A 19,780-nucleotide genomic window follows, 5' to 3' on the forward strand; every position below is an offset into this window, starting at 1 on the left:
ATTAAGGTTTCTTAATTCAATGAACAATTATTATCTCCAAGAGGTGGTGATTGGTTTATATTTCACCATTCGCCATCTCGTATCGTGCCTAGGCCTAGTATGGGCCCATATTGAGAATGAATTATTATTTTAATTGCCGTGTCCTAGTCGCGTTTCCGTATTCCCATACCCGTGTCCGTGCAACATAGGGCCCATGCCCCTTCTCCCCCTCCCAAGTTCACCATTTCCTCCTCCTCATTCCACCTATCTCTCCCCTATTACGCCTCTTTTTCTCACATAGAAATCATGATTACCCTCTCCTTCAAAGCACATGGCCTCCTAACCCTAAATCCTAAACCGAGAAGATATGCAGTTAATCATTATGGTCAATATTGCGAAGTTCAAGATCCTCTTAGCCATAAGTTCTGAATACCATGTCGACAACAACCTCAATCATTCTTAGCTTAAATAATTGGATCACAAACGTATCAAATCAATTAAACTGGAAAATTTTGACACTAGCGTTATAGGTTTAATCTGTTCATCACAATCAATGATTTTGAATGAAACGTTACAATATATATAATAGAAAAAACTATCGTTTATTGGCGTCACATGGTTTATTTTCCATTTATTGGCAACACATTGTAAACTATATACTTGGTGGGATGTCCTAGAAATAGTTTGTACGACATCGACAACTGTGTAGAGCATTGACTTCGATCCAGTGGATGTAAAAACGGCAGTGAGTTCCTTGCAGTTTTTAAAAGTAAACTCATTTCCTTTGAACTCAAACAGTCTCCAAAAGCTAGTTAGTGCAGAAATCTCTCAGACTCAAAAATTTAATCTCTATCTACAGATTGGATGAAGTCTTCGTGATCGATCTTGAAAAGGTAGGCTTCGAAAACTCTTTGCTTTCTATTTCATATGGATTCTATATATGTAATTTGGATTAATTACTGTAATATATATGGAAATTGGATTGATTACCGTTATAACTCTTTGTTTAAATTTCTAGGAAAATTCGTGGGTCGAAGTCCAAATATTTTCCAGAACTTGTTAATCTTCAGATTGGATCTTTTTGCGTTTCTGGGTTTGTTTTCAAATTGTCTCTGCGTTAATATTCAGTCGCAAGTTTTGGGTTTGAGGCTTATACCCTGCAAGAGGCATTGAGTGATTGCCCATTAGTTGGTCTAGTATGTTTTTGGGCATTGAGGGATTCTCAAGATACAATCTGTTTGATTGGTGAGGAAATGGAGGAAAATGAAAGAAATTATGAATGTTAAAACTTTCCAGTGTTTTTGGTGTTGGTGGTGGAAAAACCCTCTCTCAACTAGTTGTATCAGGATTGGAAAACACTGGTTGTCTCGATGTTGCTAATTGGAAAACACAGCTGAGATATATGGCCTTTTAGTTGAGTGTCAGGATTGAAAGCTTTTAGTTTCTGATCTGTTCTTGCTTTTTTTTTTTTTTTTGGTTGTAAAAAACCAAATTGAACCTTAGGGTAATCTGATTGAGTGTGGAAAGATGGATAGTTCAGGTTTGGGAGGTGGTTTTTTGTCTGGTCCCAGTGGGGGGATACTAGACCTTGAATCGTCCATTCCTAGACGCCAAGAGATACAATTGGGTCATCCGTTGTTCGCACATCATCAACATCACATGAATGTGATGAGTGGCGTTAAAGGTGATCATGATCCCATTGGGCTTGTGGAAGTGAAAGGGTCAATCCCAAAAGTTTGTTCGACTGTTGTCAAAGGGAAGGCAGTGGCACCTTTTAATGCCAATAATGGTTACAATTTGAGTGATGAAGACGAGCCAAGTTATACAGATGATGGTGGCGAGAACTTTGAAGGGGCCAAGGGCAAAAAGGGATCTCCATGGCAGCGAATGAAGTGGACTGATAATGTGGTTAGGCTTCTTATAGCTATTGTTGCTTGTGTGGGTGATGATGGTACGCTTGAAAGTGGCGAGGGGCTTAAGAGGAAATCTGGGATTTTACAGAAGAAGGGTAAGTGGAAGACTGTATCGAAAATAATGATTAGTAAAGGTTGTCATGTGTCTCCTCAGCAGTGTGAGGACAAGTTTAATGACTTGAACAAGAGGTACAAGAGGTTGAATGATATTCTTGGGAGGGGAACTAGTTGTAGAGTGGTGGAGAATCCTGCTCTTATGGACTCAATGCCCCACCTGTCTGCCAAGGCAAAGGATGACGTGAGAAAGATATTGAGCTCAAAACACTTGTTTTATAAAGAAATGTGTGCTTATCATAATGGACAGAGGATACCTGATTGCCATGATCTCGATCTCCAAGGTTATTCTTTGCCTCTTGGGAGGTGCTCAAAAGACAATAATGGATCCGATGAAGAAGAGGCTGAAGAACACCATGATACCGAGGATGATGAATTAGACAATGAAGATGATAACGATGCAGATAATGATAGGGAGAGGATGAGAAGAATGGGTGACAGGAAGAAGGCTAGTGAAGAGGATGGCCATTTCTGGCCACAATATGTTCTTCTGGATAGTTTTGAAGTTGAAATGGGTGAGATTTTTCAAGACCCAACAAAGTCATTATGGGAGCGAAGAGACTGGATCAAGAAACAGAAGTTGCAACTCGAAGAGCAAAGAGTCGGCTTCCAGGCCGAAGCTTTGGAGCTTGAAAAGCAGAGATATAAATGGCTAAGATACTGTAGCAAGAAAGACAGGGAACTGGAGAGGTTGAGGCTGGAGAACGAGAGAATGAAGCTAGAGAATGAGAGAAAGGTACTGCAACTGAGACAGAAGGAACTGGAAATAGATTTGAGGAGGTCAGAATCTTCCTTAGAGCCTTCATCTCTTGGGCTAGGAAGAGATCAGATTGATTTGGGCAGGCATCAATAGCTTCTGAGCTCAAGTACTGTCTGTGCAATACTGGAGCGTGGTTGACATAACGAAGTCATTATGTGAGCGCCATCGCTCGACTGTTTTTTCTTTTTTTGGTCAAACACCTATTGTCGACTGTCGAGTTAGTTTTAGAAATTGTTGAGACTTTTGTTGATTGTTGGATGCTTTACTGTAAAGATGCAAGTTAGTGTTTCGACCAAAAAATGAAAAAGGATGTAACATCATGTAAGTTAGTACTGTATTTTTCCATTTTTTGAAGGCTTGTAGTAGGTGTTGTTTGTATATGGTCTAGTCTTCAAAAACATTTGCCAACATGGGTTGTGAAAATAAAAATGAATGATGCAGTCCTCTGATCCTTTTAGCCATTGCTGTAAAACCCCAGTTCTCGTTTCCAACCATTTTTTCTCAACTTCGGTAACATTTTCGCATTGAATTTCAGGAAATTGTTGGTTTTTATTGTTGTTGTAAATGAATGATTAGAAAAAGGTTCAAGCATTTTTGTGTGCTCTAAGGTGCAGTTTTACATCCGATCTTTCCTGTTTTTAATTTTAATTTTTTTTTCCAAGTGCATCTCATTTGATTTGAGGAATATAGTTAGGGCTCACCTCAGATGTTTTCTTTTTTCCGTCAAAAGAACCATTCATTCACATGTAATTTTCAAGTGTTTTCTTTTTTTTACAACAATTTTATTTCAAATTACTCTAATGTACGGGAGTGAGATCAACATTAAATATAAGAGGACTGGTATATTGTATTGGTTAACTAACTTATCTCACGTTTAAATGTAATTTTCAAGTAGCTCTCAACTATGGTTAATAAATTAGCCACTGAACAGTTACGAAGGCCCTTGATTGCTTTGCACCCTGGGTAAATGGAGAAAAACTTGAGTGGGTACAGAGTCACAAACAAGTGGATAATAAGACAAAGTAGCACAAGTGGTATGGCAACCTTAAAAATGCTGTGGAATGGAAGCATGAAAAATGCCACCAATGCATATTTCCCATTTCCCCAAAAACATGGCTTAATTGTCAAAAACCAAAACTTGGTCATCCAACCAAAAACCACCAAACTATACCAATCAATCAACCAAACCAAATTCAAAGAATCATTTTTAATCATATGTGACATGCCAATTTTGTAAGGAAAACATTATCATTCACATTCACATGCCAAATGCACAACTTTCCTACTAAAATCACCCACAAATATATATGTTTTAATTACCGAAAAAATAAAATCATCCCCAACAAAAAAAACCTATATTATATATATTTTTTGCTTTTTTAAAAAAAAAAAAAAAAAAAAAACCATTCTTTTCTTGACGAACCAAAAAAAAAAGAGATAACTTCAGGCTATAAGAGGGAGTGTCCATTTTGGTTTCAAACCCTGCAGTCTACTTGGCATTCCCACCATATCTATCTCCTCGTTAGGCTCTCCTCCTTTAACATTCCGAGTGCCAAGCTCAAAGGGTAACCCTCTTTGTCTCTCTCTGTCTCTGACTTTATCTTACTGCAGCGATCCCATCTCTCTCTTTCTATTAATTTGCGTTCTTTTTTTATTTCTATTTATGTGGTGTTTTTGACCTTGTATTTTGCTCAAGTTTCGGAGTTCACAGATTGTTGTATTTGCATTTTTGTTATAAACAAGCAAAAGGGTCTTTCAGATCCCTGTTTTACTTTTGGTTCTCTTAGATCTCTCACTCGCTTCCTCTCTCTCTCTCTGTCGTATACACCATCTGTTTCAAAGGTATTGTTGCTGCATGCATCTCTGTGTGGTTACATTGTTCTTCTCTTTTACATCATTTGAGGCGTTCATGAAAAGTTTGGATCTTGATCATTGAGTGTTTTGATTCACCTTGTTGCTGATATATGTTTTCTCGCTCATTTTCATTGGATTTGAAGATTTTTTTGGTTTTAATTACCATATGTTAAGTGTTTTTGATTGATTCAACAACTGTTGAAATTTGAATTCCGGATATTCTCCAACATAGCAAAGACAAAATACACTTGAGAAAAGCCATTGGCTATTACTTTTTAGTTTTAACATAGATGTGTTGCGCATAGTCTATTACATCTATCATTCTATGTGAAACTTTTGGATTTGTCTATCTATTTTTTCTTAGTGATAGGTTTTGCTTTCATTTTTTTTTATCTTATAACCAGTCTTTTCAGATCATGTTTAGAAAGTCATCATGATTCATGGTTCTCCATTTTTTTTATTTTTTAATGTTTAATTTTGTGAGTTTGATAAAGGGTATGTTTGGTTGTCTGGAGGCAGCTATTTATTCCAATTGGTCCATTTTTCCCATATTAGTCTTATGTTCTTTTGGAGTTTGGGATCCTAAGCAATGAATTCCGATTCTTATGTTCTATTTATTCCAATTGATTGGTTCTATGTTGCATGATATTTTCAAACTGTTTAAACAATAGTGAATATTTTTCCTTGGCTACCTTTCTGATTACAGAAGTTTTCGAGTTTGCAGGTGTTTGATTTTTTGCTAAGCGATGGCTGATAGGCACCAAGATCCAACTGCTATGCAAAAGTTTTCTGGTCAGCTACATCTGGGTTCCAGCCTTTCTCAAGATTCCCACAGCCACTATGGGGGCTTCCAGAGGCCTGCTCTCAATCAAAGGCGTTTCGCATACGGAAATTATTCTAATGCAGCATTGGAGTATCCAATGAACCACACATGTCGAGCTAATGATCCATTGGTGGCTTCAGGTGTCTTACCTGTGTGTGTCCAAGCCCCAAAAGAGAAAGGATTTTCGGGCTTCGCTATTGATTTCTTAATGGGTGGTGTTTCTGCTGCTGTGTCCAAGACTGCTGCTGCTCCAATTGAGCGCGTAAAGCTCTTGATTCAGAATCAGGATGAGATGATCAAGGCTGGTAGGCTTTCTGAACCCTACAAGGGAATCGGAGACTGTTTTAGCCGAACTATGAAAGACGAGGGAATGGTAGCATTGTGGAGAGGGAACACAGCAAATGTCATCCGTTACTTCCCAACTCAGGTCTGTCATTCCCATTTTTGCCAGTTTTTTAACTACGCTCATCTCTCTCTCTCTCTTAGTCTTACTGCAATGTGCTTATATTGTTGTCTCCTGTCCAGGCCTTAAACTTTGCGTTTAAAGATTACTTCAAGAGCCTGTTCAACTTCAAGAAGGACAGGGATGGCTACTGGAAATGGTTTGCAGGTAACTTGGCATCTGGTGGTGCTGCTGGTGCCTCTTCTTTATTCTTTGTCTATTCTTTGGACTATGCTCGTACCCGTCTTGCAAATGACTCCAAGGCTGCAAAGAAGGGAGGAGAGAGGCAATTCAATGGCTTGGTTGATGTCTACAAAAAGACTCTCAAGTCAGATGGCATTGCTGGCCTTTACCGTGGCTTCAACATTTCTTGTGTTGGCATCATCGTGTACCGTGGTCTGTACTTTGGAATGTATGATTCTTTGAAGCCTGTGATCCTCACTGGAAAGCTGCAGGTAAGTGACTATCATTTCTCTCAACAATCAGTTTGTGTATGAATGGTTTCTTAATAACTTGTGACGATTATCTCACATGTTTTCTATTTTTAATTTTTGGACAATTCCAGGATAGTTTCTTTGCTAGCTTTGGTCTTGGTTGGGTTATCACCAACGGCGCTGGACTTGCTTCTTACCCAATTGACACTGTCCGTAGAAGGATGATGATGACGTCTGGTGAAGCCGTCAAGTACAAGAGCTCGCTCGACGCTTTCTCTCAGATCCTGAAGAATGAGGGTGCAAAATCTCTCTTCAAGGGTGCCGGTGCTAATATTCTTCGTGCAGTTGCTGGTGCTGGTGTGCTTGCGGGTTATGACAAGCTTCAGGTGCTAGTGTTTGGAAAGAAGTATGGTTCTGGTGGGGCTTAAGTTAAAAATGAATGGACAATTCCACAACCCAACCCCCCATTTAGCTACAGATATTGATGAAGAAACAACAAACTTTCATCTTGAGTTATATTTTAATTTTTTTTTGTCAGGGGATTTTCACTCAATAACCTAGTGTTAGAGGATTTTGTCTCCTAAGCATTGTTCCATATTCCAGGAGTTTTGCTCTCACTGTCCTGGCTATAAGAGCTGTTAAGAGCTCATTTTGTTAAATTAATGTTTAAATACTGGTTCTTCTCTTTACATATTTATCTTGGCAGTTCATCCTAATTTTTTACTATTTCTAAAACTAAATCCATGAGACTCCTTCAAGGAGATCCTTAGCTAGAATAGAGAGTGGATGAAGGAAAATCTCCCCATCCTTCTCTTTATTTTAGTCTAGAGTAGTCATATAAAACTGATTAGCCAAAATAGCTTTCTAACACTTTTTAACTCAAAATTAGCAAATAAATAGAGTGTGTTGTTGGAGATGCCCGAATAAATTGAGCATCACCTTCATTGGTCCGTTTGGTAAGTTGGATTATATGGCTGGATGAGATTCATAATTCTGATCAAATGTTTTGGTGGTATGAAAACAACCTGAATGAGATTATGTCCAATCCTACTAGGCCAAAATGTAGTAGGATTATGAATCCCATCCAAAAATTAGGATTACGTTGGATGAGATTATGTCTAACCCTCCTAGGACATGTAATATCATATTTCAATTAATCTAGCTTCTTAATTATGTGTAGTACCAAGCACATTATTGAATTCATGTTATCATCTCCAATTCATTGTAACCAAATACGATCCAATTCTACTTCATAATTCAATTCAGTCCCAGTCAACAACATGCTGTAGGGTACATAAGTTTTCACTATAATTTCTCCTTTTCTTCTTCAAGTTTTGCCTTTTTTTTTTTTTCGTTTTTGCAAATGAAGAAGTTTTTGAGTGTTTGACCAACGGCATTTCGCGCCAGTATCAAACACCAATGCCGATACTCAAACCTAATGCTCATCATCCTCCTCTCTATCTCCATGTCCACCCTCAGAGTCAGACCTCAACGTTTCGTTCCAAAGCCAGTCTCAGACCCTCTCCTTTCTCTATTCCACACCCGCTCTCTCTCACCCCACAAACACAAGCCCATCAATTGGAACACAACCCACAAATCAGTTCAAGCAAACCCACTTCTCTCCCTATTAGAAACATGCAAATCCATGTCCCAGCTGAAGCAGATCCAATCCCAAATGATCCTCACGGGGCTAATCTCAGATGGGTTTGCTTCGAGTCGCCTAATCGCCTTTTGTGCGCTTTCAGAGTCGCGAAATCTTGACTATTGTAACAAGATTTTGTACAATACGCAGAACCCAAATGTGTTTTCTTGGAATGTGGTAATTAGAGGGTATTCGGAGAGCGAGAATCCGAGAGAAGCAGTTGTGTTGTATAAGAAAATGTTGAGAAATGGTGGGTCGAGACCGGATAATTATACTTACCCGTTATTGTTGAAAGTTTGTGCTAATTTAACGTTGAATTTTACGGGTCGCGAGGTTCTTGGGCATGTAATGCGATTGGGTTTATATTCGGATATGTTTGTTCACAATGCTGTGATTCATATGCTTGTTTCATGCAGAGAATTACACGCCGCACGTAAGGTGTTTGATGAAGGTTGTGTGAGAGATTTGGTTTCTTGGAATTCTTTGATTAATGGTTATGTCCGAAGTGGGTTGGCGTGTGAGGCGTTAAGGATTTATCAGGAAATGGAGTTGAAGGGATTTAAGCCGGATGAAGTTACAATGATTGGAGTGGTTTCTTCGTGTGCCCAACTAGAGGATTTGAGACTTGGGAGAAAATTTCATCGGTTGATTGAAGAGAATGGACTAAGTTTGACAGTTCCTCTTGCTAATTCGCTTATGGACATGTATATGAAGTGTGAGAATCTTGAGGCCGCTCAAGCATTATTTGACAACATGTCAAAGAAAACCATTGTCTCATGGACTACAATGATAGTGGGATATGCCAAATATGGGTTTCTGGAAATTGCTCACAGGCTATTGTATGAGATTCCAGAGAAGAATGTTGTGCCATGGAATGCAATGATTGGTGGCTATGTGCAAGCCAAGCATAGCAAGGAGGCTTTGGCTCTGTTTCATGAAATGCAAGCTAGTAATATAAATCCTGATGAAATAACCATGGTTGGCTGCTTATGTGCATGCTCACAACTTGGAGCACTTGATGTTGGGATATGGATTCACCATTATATTGAAAAACAAGGTCTTTCTATAAATGTTGCTGTGGGGACTGCTCTTGTCGACATGTATGCTAAATGTGGGAATATCACAAAGGCTCTCAAGGTCTTCTGGGACATGCCAGGAAGAAACTCTTTCACTTGGACAGCTATTATTTGTGGGTTAGCCCTTAATGGACATGCACATGTTGCCATATCTTACTTTGCGGAAATGATAAATACAGGATTGGTGCCAGATGAGATCACTTTTCTTGGGGTCTTATCAGCTTGTTGTCATGGAGGTTTGGTTGAAGATGGTCGTAAGTACTTTTCCTTAATGACCTCTAAATTCAATATTTGCCCTGAACTTAAACATTACTCTTCCATGGTGGACCTTCTAGGCAGGGCTGGTCTTTTGCAAGAAGCAGAAGAGCTTATCCATAGCATGCCAATCAAGGCAGATGCTGTGGTGTGGGGTGCATTATTCTTTGCTTGTTATATTCATAAAAATGTTTTGATAGGAGAAAGAGCCGCTTCCAAGCTTCTTGAGCTGGACCCTCATGATAGTGGAATTTACGTTTTGCTTGCAAAAATGTATAGGGAATCACATATGTGGGAGGAGGCAGAGAAGGCACAAACTATGATGAAGGAGAGAGGAGTTGAGAAGACTCCTGGTTGTAGCTCAATTGAGGTGAATGGCGCTGTACATGAGTTTATTGTTAGAGACAAATCGCACCCTCAGTCAAAACAGATATATGATTGTTTGGTTGAGTTAACAAGACAAATGGAGCTTGTTGGCAGCATATCAGAAGTTCCTGCATTTTGGGAAAATTCCACCTTGGTGCTGAATTTTAGGCAACAAGTTTGAGTCAGCAGGTGAGGGAGAAGAGTGCAGATGAGAAGGCCTCCATTTCAAACTGTCAGACAATGTGCAACGAGTGCATTTTCAGACTGTAATTTGCTTCGAAGAGTATCTAAAACAAAACTTGGACAGTAATATGATTGCAACAACTGAAGAACTTCTCTATTAATTGTTTATCCTTGGTGCCTCTACTTTGGTATGAATTCTTAAAGCTGCCTTTTTGTTTCTTTTTCTCCTTTTGCTTTCTAATTTGTATGATTCTTCAAATTTGTCCACCCTTCCTTCCGGGTCGACACAGTTTTTGCAAAAAAAATAATATGACAAGTTTCCTGAATGAATTTGTTTCTGTGTTTGTCTTACTGACTGACAATACTTGTTGCACTAACGCCAGGGTTCTTACAAGGAAACTGTTCTTAAGGAGCACCAAAATGTTATCAAGGTTGCTAGCCAAAGTACATCTCAGTTCCATCCTATGCCAAGGTGTTGGAAATTCTCGATGTGCTTTTCGTGATCTGCTCTTTATTAGAGATTTTCTGCACGAGGTAACTGAATATAATTAAGGGTAGCAGAGTTTAGACAGGAAAGGCATACAGAGCTGCCCCTGATCCATTGTTAGTTTCTTCAATTGCTTCCCTTCTTCTGTTGGTCCATTATCTCTCTCACTCACACAATCTTTGGCAGCTTCACCTTTGATTTTCTGATAGCAATGCTGTGTGCAAAATGGTTCCTTTCTCTGATTGTAAGAATAAGTTCTTGTGTTCTTTTCAGGGCTTGAAATGAATCTGTAGTTAAGTGTTTGGTTAGATTTGCGTCAAAAAGAGCATCTCTAAAAATGCATGTGGCTTGTGGAGTTGCAATGAGAAAGAAGAAAGCAAAGTCGTATTAATGGGGCCCCACCCCAGGTAGCAATTGGGACAAAACGCAGCCAGCTTATTTTTGATTGCAAGCGACACGTCGGCAGACAAAAAGAGCAGAGAATATTTATGATTTGTGCTTCACTTCCCTTGCACGCCAGGTTTTTATTCCATCCTCCTCATCACTCATTTCATGTCTGCTCTGCTCTTATTCACCTAGAGCTTTCCCTCTCTCCTTCACATGCCTGACAGCCTTTGCCATTTTGGTCAGACAACCTGCTCTTGTCCTCACCCATGGCACACCAAAAGCTCAAGTCGCCTATCAAAAACTTTTGGGGGGAGAGAGAGAGAGAGAGAGAGAGAGAGAGAATACCTTTTTTTTTCCCTTCCCTTTCATTGTTTCCCACATTTGGGGCAAGTAGCAATAATGTTGATAGCATCACAACTTCATTTTCATTGGTTATTTTGGGTCCTCCAATGGCTATGATGGGGTTTGATTCCCATCACTAGTGATCCCTTGGCTTAGCATCACTTAAATGCAGTAATTATACCTGGTGCTTAATGCAAACACAATAACACAATTCAACAAATTTCGATTAATTCAATATTCTAAAAAGTGAATTATCGATTTAACAGATACAATTGCGTTTACATAACATAGAAAAATCCGTAACTATTAATCCATACCCTAAAGCGTGAAGCCGTCGATGTTCATTTTGGTCCGTTCCATTGAAATTTGGAGACGGTAGAAAATAAAATTGATTTTAATTGAACCGCAGCCACCCACAGACAAAAAAGAGAGAAGATTGTACCAACTAGAAGTGGGATCGGCATTCATCACAAACTTTTGCATGCCCGGGGTTATATAGTTTATTTGTTCCAATCATGTCATGTGTTAAAAGGGAACCACCCCCACCAACAAAACTCCACATCATTATTAATGAAGTCATAGAGAAGAAAGAAACACGGATAAGTTATTCTCATTTCCCTTTTGTTTTTCTAACGCTATTCTACTTGAATCTAATTTAAATTACGGAAAGAGGCTTGAATTCAGGTATAAGGTGAGGAACATATCTGCTCTAACCAACTTAGCTAAATTCCAATATGTCATTTCCCTATTGTTTTAGTTTAGTTTAGAGCACCTTTTTCTTCTAAAGCAAAAATAGCTTGCAAGTTGAGTTGAGAGTCCTAACGAACCTTAACTGACACCAATTTCCTTTTTGGGGGCGGAAGTCAGATGGTTTTGGTGATCTATTTTCAACCAAATTCATGCGATTGCCCTTTTTCCATATGCAAGCCAACCACTCACTGCAACCCCCCAACCACAAATCTTAGTATTTAGATCATTGTTCCGATGGCTGTGGACCCCAAGCCGGTAATCAAATGATTCAGCTAGCGCATTCTACAGCGCATGACTCTTGAGAAATTATTGCATCTCTTATTTCCCCCATTTTAAAGATGAAAAATTAAGAATATGGAGGATAAACGGTATTTTGTACAAACGGTATTTTGCTTTAAATTAATTTAAATTAAGGAAAAAGGAATTTGAACTCGGGTACATAGTTGGAAACACATCCATTCTAGCCAATTTGGCTAAACCCATATATATATATATACACATTCCCAATTTAGCTAAGCTCAAAATATACAAATTCAAATTTACATAATGCTACTCGAGGGAAAAATAAGTTTACATCAATGCAAAATGTAGATATGATTATACATTCCCAAATTCACATGATCTCTAGTCACATATTCTATGAGTGGAGAAATATACATTGTAACGTCTTGTAATTTCAAGGACTGAAATTGCAACATCTTCATTTCCGCTCGCTTGAACTCTCGATTGATCCGCTTCTTGAATTGAATCGATTGATGAACAATACATTTTTCAGTGAATTTGTGTTACCATTATCTTGTTCTAATATAGCCGTAAGACAACACATGTATATCTATTAATATTATAGTATATAGTGTAAAATTTGTCACATCGGATAATAATTGAGATGGATGGTATATTGTTGTGACATACAAATATTTGTCCTAGTAGCTAATAGCTATGATGAAAAGGCAACGGGTAAAGGCAGAGATATGCGATGATTCTTTAGCATAGGACGCGTGACAGGGGATCCCAATCTCCTCATCAAACGGACTTCGCGTGTCACTGAAACCACTGCATAAAGCCATTGCAGACACTCGGGATTCTCTCTCTCCAATTACATACTAATACAACAGAGAGAGAGAGAGACGAAGAAGAGAGAGAGAGAGAGAGAGGCAGAGACCGAAGAAGATAAGCCCTTTTCTTCAAACAGAAGCGGAAGAAGCGCTTCTGAGGAGAAAAGCCAGCAATGTCGGTTCTTTGATCCCTCACTTTCATCCTTATGGAATCAATCTTCTTCATCTTCTGATTATATATCTTTGTTTTACTTGCTCTGATCCGTTCAGACTTTCTCTCTCATTTTCCGTCGTATTTTCTCTGCTTGTGGAGTTTCTTTTTCTATTTTGTTTGGTTGATTTGGTGTTATTAGAGAGCGCTTCGAGATCAATGCCGTATAATTAGGTAGATTTGGCGGACTCTGTTTGCGTTTGGTTGCGGAGAAAGTTGAAAGGAAAGGAAAGGAAACGAAACGAAATGAGAGGAATTTTTGTTTTGTTTTGGATCAAATGATTAATGATTTTCTTTCTATAGTTGTTTCTATTTCCTAGTGATGAATTTCTTTCTAGTTCAGACCATTATATTTTCTCTCCAGCTAATCCAAAAACTAAAACAATCTGGCTGGAATCTGCATTTTAAGTTTAATTGTGGTGATAATGATGCTGTGGTTTCAACAGCGATTCGTTTTCTTATTATCAGTTTTTTTTTTTAATTTGAATTTTTTTCTCCTTTTGTGTTTGGTTGAACGGAAACTATTCCATTAGAGAGTTGATCAGAAAGAAAATTTTAGGCGAAATTCATTGTGGAGGCTTCCTGAATAAATATAAGAAAATTTGGAAATGAGTTTCCTTTAATAACTAATTGAAATTGATCCTCCCCTTAAATAGAAGAAATGGAGATGAATAATTTTAGAAAACTGCTTAGATCTACCAATGCCAGCTGAATTATGAAATTATGGGAAACTATATGAATCTGGAAGCATTTTGATTTCCTTTTTTCGTCCATCTTCCATCCTAAAACTCATGATTTATTTTCTCTGTGTATGAATTTGATTGTTGGTGAGTTCTTGAATTTTCTCTAAGATGAAATTTTGATCCTTGGTTTTGATTTGCAGGAATTTCTAGATGTGCAAAAGTGATTGCACTTTTTGGCCTGAGTTTTGTTATATGATATTGGGTGCTAGAATTTGTCGAAGGATCAGGTTTGCATCTGCCAATTAGTTTTGTTTGTTGACCTTATGGTCTCTTCACCCTGTAAATACTCATTTCTTGTCTTTGTGCCCTTTAGATTGCTCGTCTGTCTTGTAGCTGAAAATGAGTTGGAACCCGCACATGGAAGTTCATTACACCTACACCGGCTGTCCTTATAGCACGGCGGGTAGCTTTATGGAGTATTTTGAAGGTCTTACCTATGAACATGTGAACTTTATTTTTTCAGGCGATTCACATGCTCAGGTACTTTCACTAAATATCAGCATAAAGGTTTCTTTCAACTTTCCATAGATGCTGATTCATTTAATGAGTCTTTACATGCATTAAATGGAAACCAGGCTCAAAATATACTAATGTGTAGTATGAATCAATAGTATTATTCCTTGTCTTTTATCCTGTTTCCAAAATGTAGGATCACTCATACGTAATGAGTTCTTGTTTAATTTTCTACTATCGATAATGCAAATATTTGAACCTTGGATTGTTTGTCTGTATTGTATCTATCAGTGTACATTTCTTTCAATTTCTTGCTTGCAGTGGAAATCACTGCAGATTTTTACATCTTGTTCCATGTACAATAAGGTTTTTCCTTCTTATGTGTGTAGGAGAGTGCTTACCCAACAATGAATACAAATTATTACAAGTTTGGGTTATCTGAACCTGGGAATACTTCATATTATGATCTTGGTTTTGGTCATGCTTATGAGTTGAATGATCCTGACCCAAGAGGTGGTGAACAAAGAAGGCTTTTGCAGAGCTCTTCAACAACGACTAATGAACAAAATGTGGCAGTGAATTCAGAATGGGAAGGAAATGCAAACACTTCTACGCGCGACAACCCCATAGAATGTAAGTTCTAAGTGTTTTTCTTTTCTTTTTTGGGTGGCGATAGGTATCATGATTATGCTCTGGTTTTCTCTTTTCTGGGTCCTATATTAGAGGCCCTGAAGACTGGAAAAATGTTATTTAGAGAATAAAACAATGAATTAGTGACTATTATGTTCATTGGCGATGAAGTTTCCAAAGGTAAGATAGTCTTAGAGCATTCTCTAGTTGTTCTTCTCTTTATGGATGGATTAAAACATTATAGGGCCTGCAGGGACCAGTAACATAGATGATATAGAGGCCTAGTGGTGACTTATACAGTTAGTTGACATATATTTTTCCTCTTGAAAAGAAGAAGTTAATGATTAGGTGTTTGATTGTTAAAAAGTTTGTTATTTTGCATAATGGTTTCATTCCAGTTCCAAGGATTATTACTTCATACATGGGTAGGCATCAAATTCATGGACGTAGGTTTTTGGCAACCACCTTTTCTGAATTTTAATGATAGGACCCACTGTTATAATGTTTACTCGTCCTTGGTTTGTTTCCTCTTGGAGTTTTCTAATAATACATTTTACTTATACAAAAGCTTTTATACTGTTGTACTTGCTCTTTTTCATTTCATATTCTTTTGAATTCAAACTTTCTGCTGTTTAGAGCTACTTGATCTCTCCATGTGGCCACCATGGTTCACCCTGTTAATTAAAAATTTAAAACCATTGTGTGATGAAACCTAAAAGTACAACTTCAAAATATATGGCCGGCTAAATGAGCCCTTATAGGTAACATGGACTGTATATATTAAACTCCACTGATATAACCTTGTGACAGTGTATTGTAAACTTAAAATCTTTGAAGGACTGTGTACTTGCATGTTTCTTCTGAGTTTGACTAAAAGTGATGTTAATTCTGTTTTCTCCTCTATTTCGATCCTTTTTTGCTCCTAATGTCGTTTGGTGTTAATTCTGTTCCCACTCATTTACTTTGCACTTGATCTTTGCCTATTTTTCCAACAATTGAAGTATCATATTTTACATTTCAGGCCCACGGAGAAATCAAAATTCCCAGGATTATCAGGTATTTAGCTTCTCCATGATTTCGGTGCAGAACAAGTTGAATGTTTTTAAGTGTTAAAATATCTCTATCTAGATATACTATACAATTAGGCTTCTGTTCACGTTTGCATGTATGCACTACATGTGCACACAGGCACCTATATTTGGGGCTGAGTAGAATTGATTGCCTTAACATGAATGGAAGCTTTAGATGATTAAGTCATCACAGCCTAGGCAGGCCTTTTCCTGATTTCCATTTATAATTTTTCTTCCTAAAATATCCTAACCATAGATTTTGTACCTGGAATTTTTTCTGTAGATAATTATGACATTCAAACTCTTTGTGTGAGAAATATAATGATTTGAATATATTGAAAGTTGAAGCATTTTCTTACTTGCAGGTTATTTGGCAAGACAACATTGATCCTGATAGCATGACTTACGAGGTTTGCAACTAGTTTTATACTTTCTCCTCCTCAGAATTTGGATAATACATTTCTATTATCATTAAGTAATCTGTCTTATCTATTGAAAAGTTTTGATTTTTCTCTAGATTATGTATTCATTAGGATGTTATGCTAACAAAAAGGATATTTTAGCAGTTCATACTGAATTTTTTTTCTTGATGGTGTAGATTTACTTCATTGGTAGGAAGGTTACTTGTGCTCTAAAAAGTTCATTTCATGACTCTTTTTGTAATTTCAGTTCGTTTTCAATGACATGATTCTTGCAAATTTGTTAGACTTTGGTTCTTTTCTTTTTTATCTCTCAACTGCACAATTTCTGCCTGTTACTGGGCACTGGGCATACCTTGAATTCATACTTTGTTGCCATTAGTTTAAGTGGATTTTTTTTTTAATTTTATATTTTTTTGTTTCCCTGAAATGCTACATTCCTTGCATAATAGTGTAGAATATTATATTCCTAGCTAGTCTCATCAGCCTCATCAGCTTTTACTGATGGATATGATTTTTGGTTCTGGCCATAGAGTTGTATTCTTGGCGGGGATCTGACTCCATAATTGTTAGTGAGTGAATCTCTGAAACATAACCATGTTCTCTAGTTTAAGCTGTTGTATGTCTTTAACACCTTGTGTCGTATGGAAACATCTAGTACTTGTTAAAAACATTTATTTGGTTCCTTATATTTTTGCGTTTTTACATATATTTTGAATAAATATTACTGACAATGTTTTTCATGTTCAGGAATTACTTGAGTTAGGTGAGGCAGTTGGAACTCAAAGTCGAGGTCTTTCTCAAGATCAGCTTTCTTTGCTTCCAATCTCGAAGTACAAATGCAGCTTTTTCTCGAGAAAGAAATCACGAGATGAGAGGTACTCTCTCTCTCTCTCTCTCTCTCTCCCCCACAACAGCCCCTCAAATCAAAATTGGAAATCTAAAGTCCTACTTTATGGAATTGCTTAAGGTTTATTATAGCACCAGACAGTTTAATATTTACTAATGTTTGCAAGAATAACATTTTCCCTTGTTCTACTTTTTTTTATTTCAATTTATCTGAAAACAGAAAGAAAAGAAAATTGGTTTTTCTTGATTTCATTAGTATGGGATTCTGGAGAGATATAGAACACTAATTTATCGGAGAATGAAGGTACCCTTTTGCACAAGGCTGTTTGATCAAAATGTTTCTATGATAGAATGATGACATAAATGTAGCAAATAGGGCATTATAAGCAAGGTAGCTCACTGTCAAGCATAAAAGTAACGACTTGATTTTCTGCTGCATCATGCTTCAGTGGCTCACTGTCTAGGACAATTATGTCGTTTGCTGTCTGTGATAGAAATATATGTCCAACATGTTCGATAGAAATATATGTCCAACATGGTCATTCACTGGGATAGATACTGTTCGGTGTATAGGTGAGAAAGTTTGTAATAATCCTGTATCCACCTATGATTTAAGGTACTGGCTACTAGTCACTAACAAAGTCTTTGGGCCTTATGCTGCAAGACTAAATTATAATGTGTAGTTATATTGCACTTTTCTTGTCACTTAAATTTTATGTCTCATAGAACTCATATCTGCATCTGATGAAAAATTAAATATATATGTCAAGAAGCTTATCATCCATCCAACCTTAGATGGGATTAGATTGGTTTGGATTGAAAAATCTACAAAGAGACCGGTATAAGTATCGGATTGGATTTAGTTTTGCTAAAGTTTTTAATGGTTAGGGCTTCATCTTGGTAAGTGATTTATATAATTAGCTCCCACCCCATATTAGAAGTTTTCGGGATCTGTCTGTGCCTACTACATGGTGCCTTCCAATGGTACTGAGTATTTATCTCCACAACCAAGGACAGAGTTCAAATTCCCCCTCCCACTTTGCGCTCTTTTGTAACAAAACACTAATTTTTTTTTTTTCCGTCATTAACTTGTATTCCCTTGTTGGACGTAGATGTGTGATTTGCCAGATGGAATATAAACGAGGGGACCGACGGATTACTCTACCGTGCAAACACCTCTATCATGCTGGTTGTGGGACCAGATGGCTTAGCATCAACAAGGTAAGCTGTTCTGGTTTTTTTACGATATGAATATGTTGGTGTTTTGAATCTGTTGGATTAAGTTTAGCTGATAGTATTTGATTTTTCAGGCTTGCCCAATATGTTACACTGAGGTGTTTGCTGATGCGTCAAAGTGCGAGAAATAATCCTGATGAGCTTAAAAAAGACGAGAGCCTTCAGAGTCGATGATTTTTCTTCTTCAAACGTGGCGGTTATACAGAGATGTTTGCTTCATTTTTCCACGTTATTTGTAGAAGCATTGTGTTAGCTGTTATAAGAAAAATGAAAATATTACGAAGTGAAGAATTCAGATAAGTAGATGATGTGTCGTGGATTTGTGAGGTACATGGTGTTGTTGTCTTAGGATTATTATGCTTTGTTTGTTATATCATATAGGGCCCTATTTTTTTGTTTTCACAAAAGGCTCCTAAATTCCAGGATCGTCCCTATCACGATTCACAAGTCAACATGGATAATAAGTGCAAAATATAAACATTGAAAATAACACTCTTTGGCTATAATCATATCAAACTCGCAATCATTTGCGTCAAACACCTGCCAAAAAAAAGAACCGACTTTACTACTCCTGAATTTTTCTATGAACATCGGTTTATACATAACTAAACAAAATAAACTTTTCGGGTCTGTTGAAGAAAAATGTAAACCTCCTAACATAATTTCATCACCACTATTTAAATAATGGAGTTTTATTATTTTGATTGCAATTACAAATCATGTCTCTTAATCACATGATGGGATCAAAAATTTGATTGCGATTGCGTCTATTGAGATGTCGCCTACATACTCTTGATGGGATCAAACCGATGTAGTTCCAAGTTTTGAAATTAATGGGTAAATATGACCCACTAATTTAGAATTTGTGTTTGAGAGATTTAATTTAATCATGAACACATGCATTTGTATCCATGCATGATTTGGAGGATTTAAGATTAATGGGCTATTGTGGTTGACAAACTCGTTAATCCATATTGATGCTCCTTTAGTATCTTTTGAGAGTGAGCTTGATGTGCATGACCAATTATTTATTTGGATTGGAGTCACCATCACAACATGATTGAGTCACTTGGCACTCCTTTCTGAATAGCTTCTTTGCCACAGTGATTGATTTCCACATTTCTTAATGGGGCTTTTGATGTGGTTTTGTACCACCTGGGCTTTCACTTGACAATTTGGAAACTAATACACATTTTTGGATTTAAGCTCATTAATTCATAATTTGTGAATTTGAGACTTTGCACCACTTCGCCTATTGAATTTTCAATGGACAAGTTCATTGGGCTTAGAACTTGCACTTGACAGCC

At 37.4% G+C, this 19,780-nt stretch overlaps 4 protein-coding genes across 7 annotated transcripts; all 4 read left to right on the forward strand.

Annotated features, from left to right (window-relative positions):
- LOC18778693 lies at positions 630-3,227 on the forward strand. Its single transcript, XM_020563004.1, has 2 exons — positions 630-872; positions 998-3,227. Exon 2 carries the CDS (start codon positions 1,507-1,509, stop codon positions 2,857-2,859), a length of 1,353 nt encoding a protein of 450 aa, XP_020418593.1. The 5' UTR covers positions 630-872; positions 998-1,506; the 3' UTR covers positions 2,860-3,227.
- LOC18779281 (ADP,ATP carrier protein, mitochondrial) lies at positions 4,160-7,014 on the forward strand. 2 transcript variants are annotated; one of them, XM_020563005.1, is made up of 4 exons: positions 4,160-4,331; positions 5,345-5,870; positions 5,969-6,340; positions 6,451-7,014. In XM_020563005.1, exons 2-4 carry the CDS (start codon positions 5,367-5,369, stop codon positions 6,745-6,747), a joined length of 1,173 nt encoding a protein of 390 aa, XP_020418594.1. In that variant the 5' UTR covers positions 4,160-4,331; positions 5,345-5,366; the 3' UTR covers positions 6,748-7,014. The 2 variants fall into 2 exon arrangements, with proteins under 2 accessions (XP_020418594.1, XP_007211408.1); XM_007211346.2 differs by lacking the exon at positions 4,160-4,331 and adding an exon at positions 4,347-4,608.
- On the forward strand, positions 7,512-11,410 carry LOC18778211 (pentatricopeptide repeat-containing protein At2g22410, mitochondrial). 3 transcript variants are annotated; one of them, XM_020563003.1, is made up of 4 exons: positions 7,512-10,029; positions 10,225-10,444; positions 10,602-10,848; positions 10,959-11,410. In XM_020563003.1, exon 1 carries the CDS (start codon positions 7,758-7,760, stop codon positions 9,837-9,839), a length of 2,082 nt encoding a protein of 693 aa, XP_020418592.1. In that variant the 5' UTR covers positions 7,512-7,757; the 3' UTR covers positions 9,840-10,029; positions 10,225-10,444; positions 10,602-10,848; positions 10,959-11,410. The 3 variants fall into 3 exon arrangements, with proteins under 3 accessions (XP_020418592.1, XP_020418590.1, XP_020418591.1); XM_020563001.1 differs by having other exon boundaries at positions 10,602-11,409; XM_020563002.1 differs by having other exon boundaries at positions 10,225-10,375; positions 10,602-11,408.
- LOC18781001 (E3 ubiquitin ligase BIG BROTHER) lies at positions 12,750-18,901 on the forward strand. The gene is made up of 9 exons (XM_007213772.2): positions 12,750-13,037; positions 13,957-14,043; positions 14,130-14,296; positions 14,659-14,902; positions 15,921-15,955; positions 16,335-16,379; positions 17,139-17,266; positions 18,350-18,458; positions 18,548-18,901. Exons 3-9 carry the CDS (start codon positions 14,156-14,158, stop codon positions 18,602-18,604), a joined length of 759 nt encoding a protein of 252 aa, XP_007213834.1. The 5' UTR covers positions 12,750-13,037; positions 13,957-14,043; positions 14,130-14,155; the 3' UTR covers positions 18,605-18,901.

The sequence above is a fragment of the Prunus persica genome, chromosome G4 (assembly GCF_000346465.2).
Source record: "Prunus persica cultivar Lovell chromosome G4, Prunus_persica_NCBIv2, whole genome shotgun sequence".
Lineage (NCBI taxonomy): Eukaryota > Viridiplantae > Streptophyta > Magnoliopsida > Rosales > Rosaceae > Prunus > Prunus persica.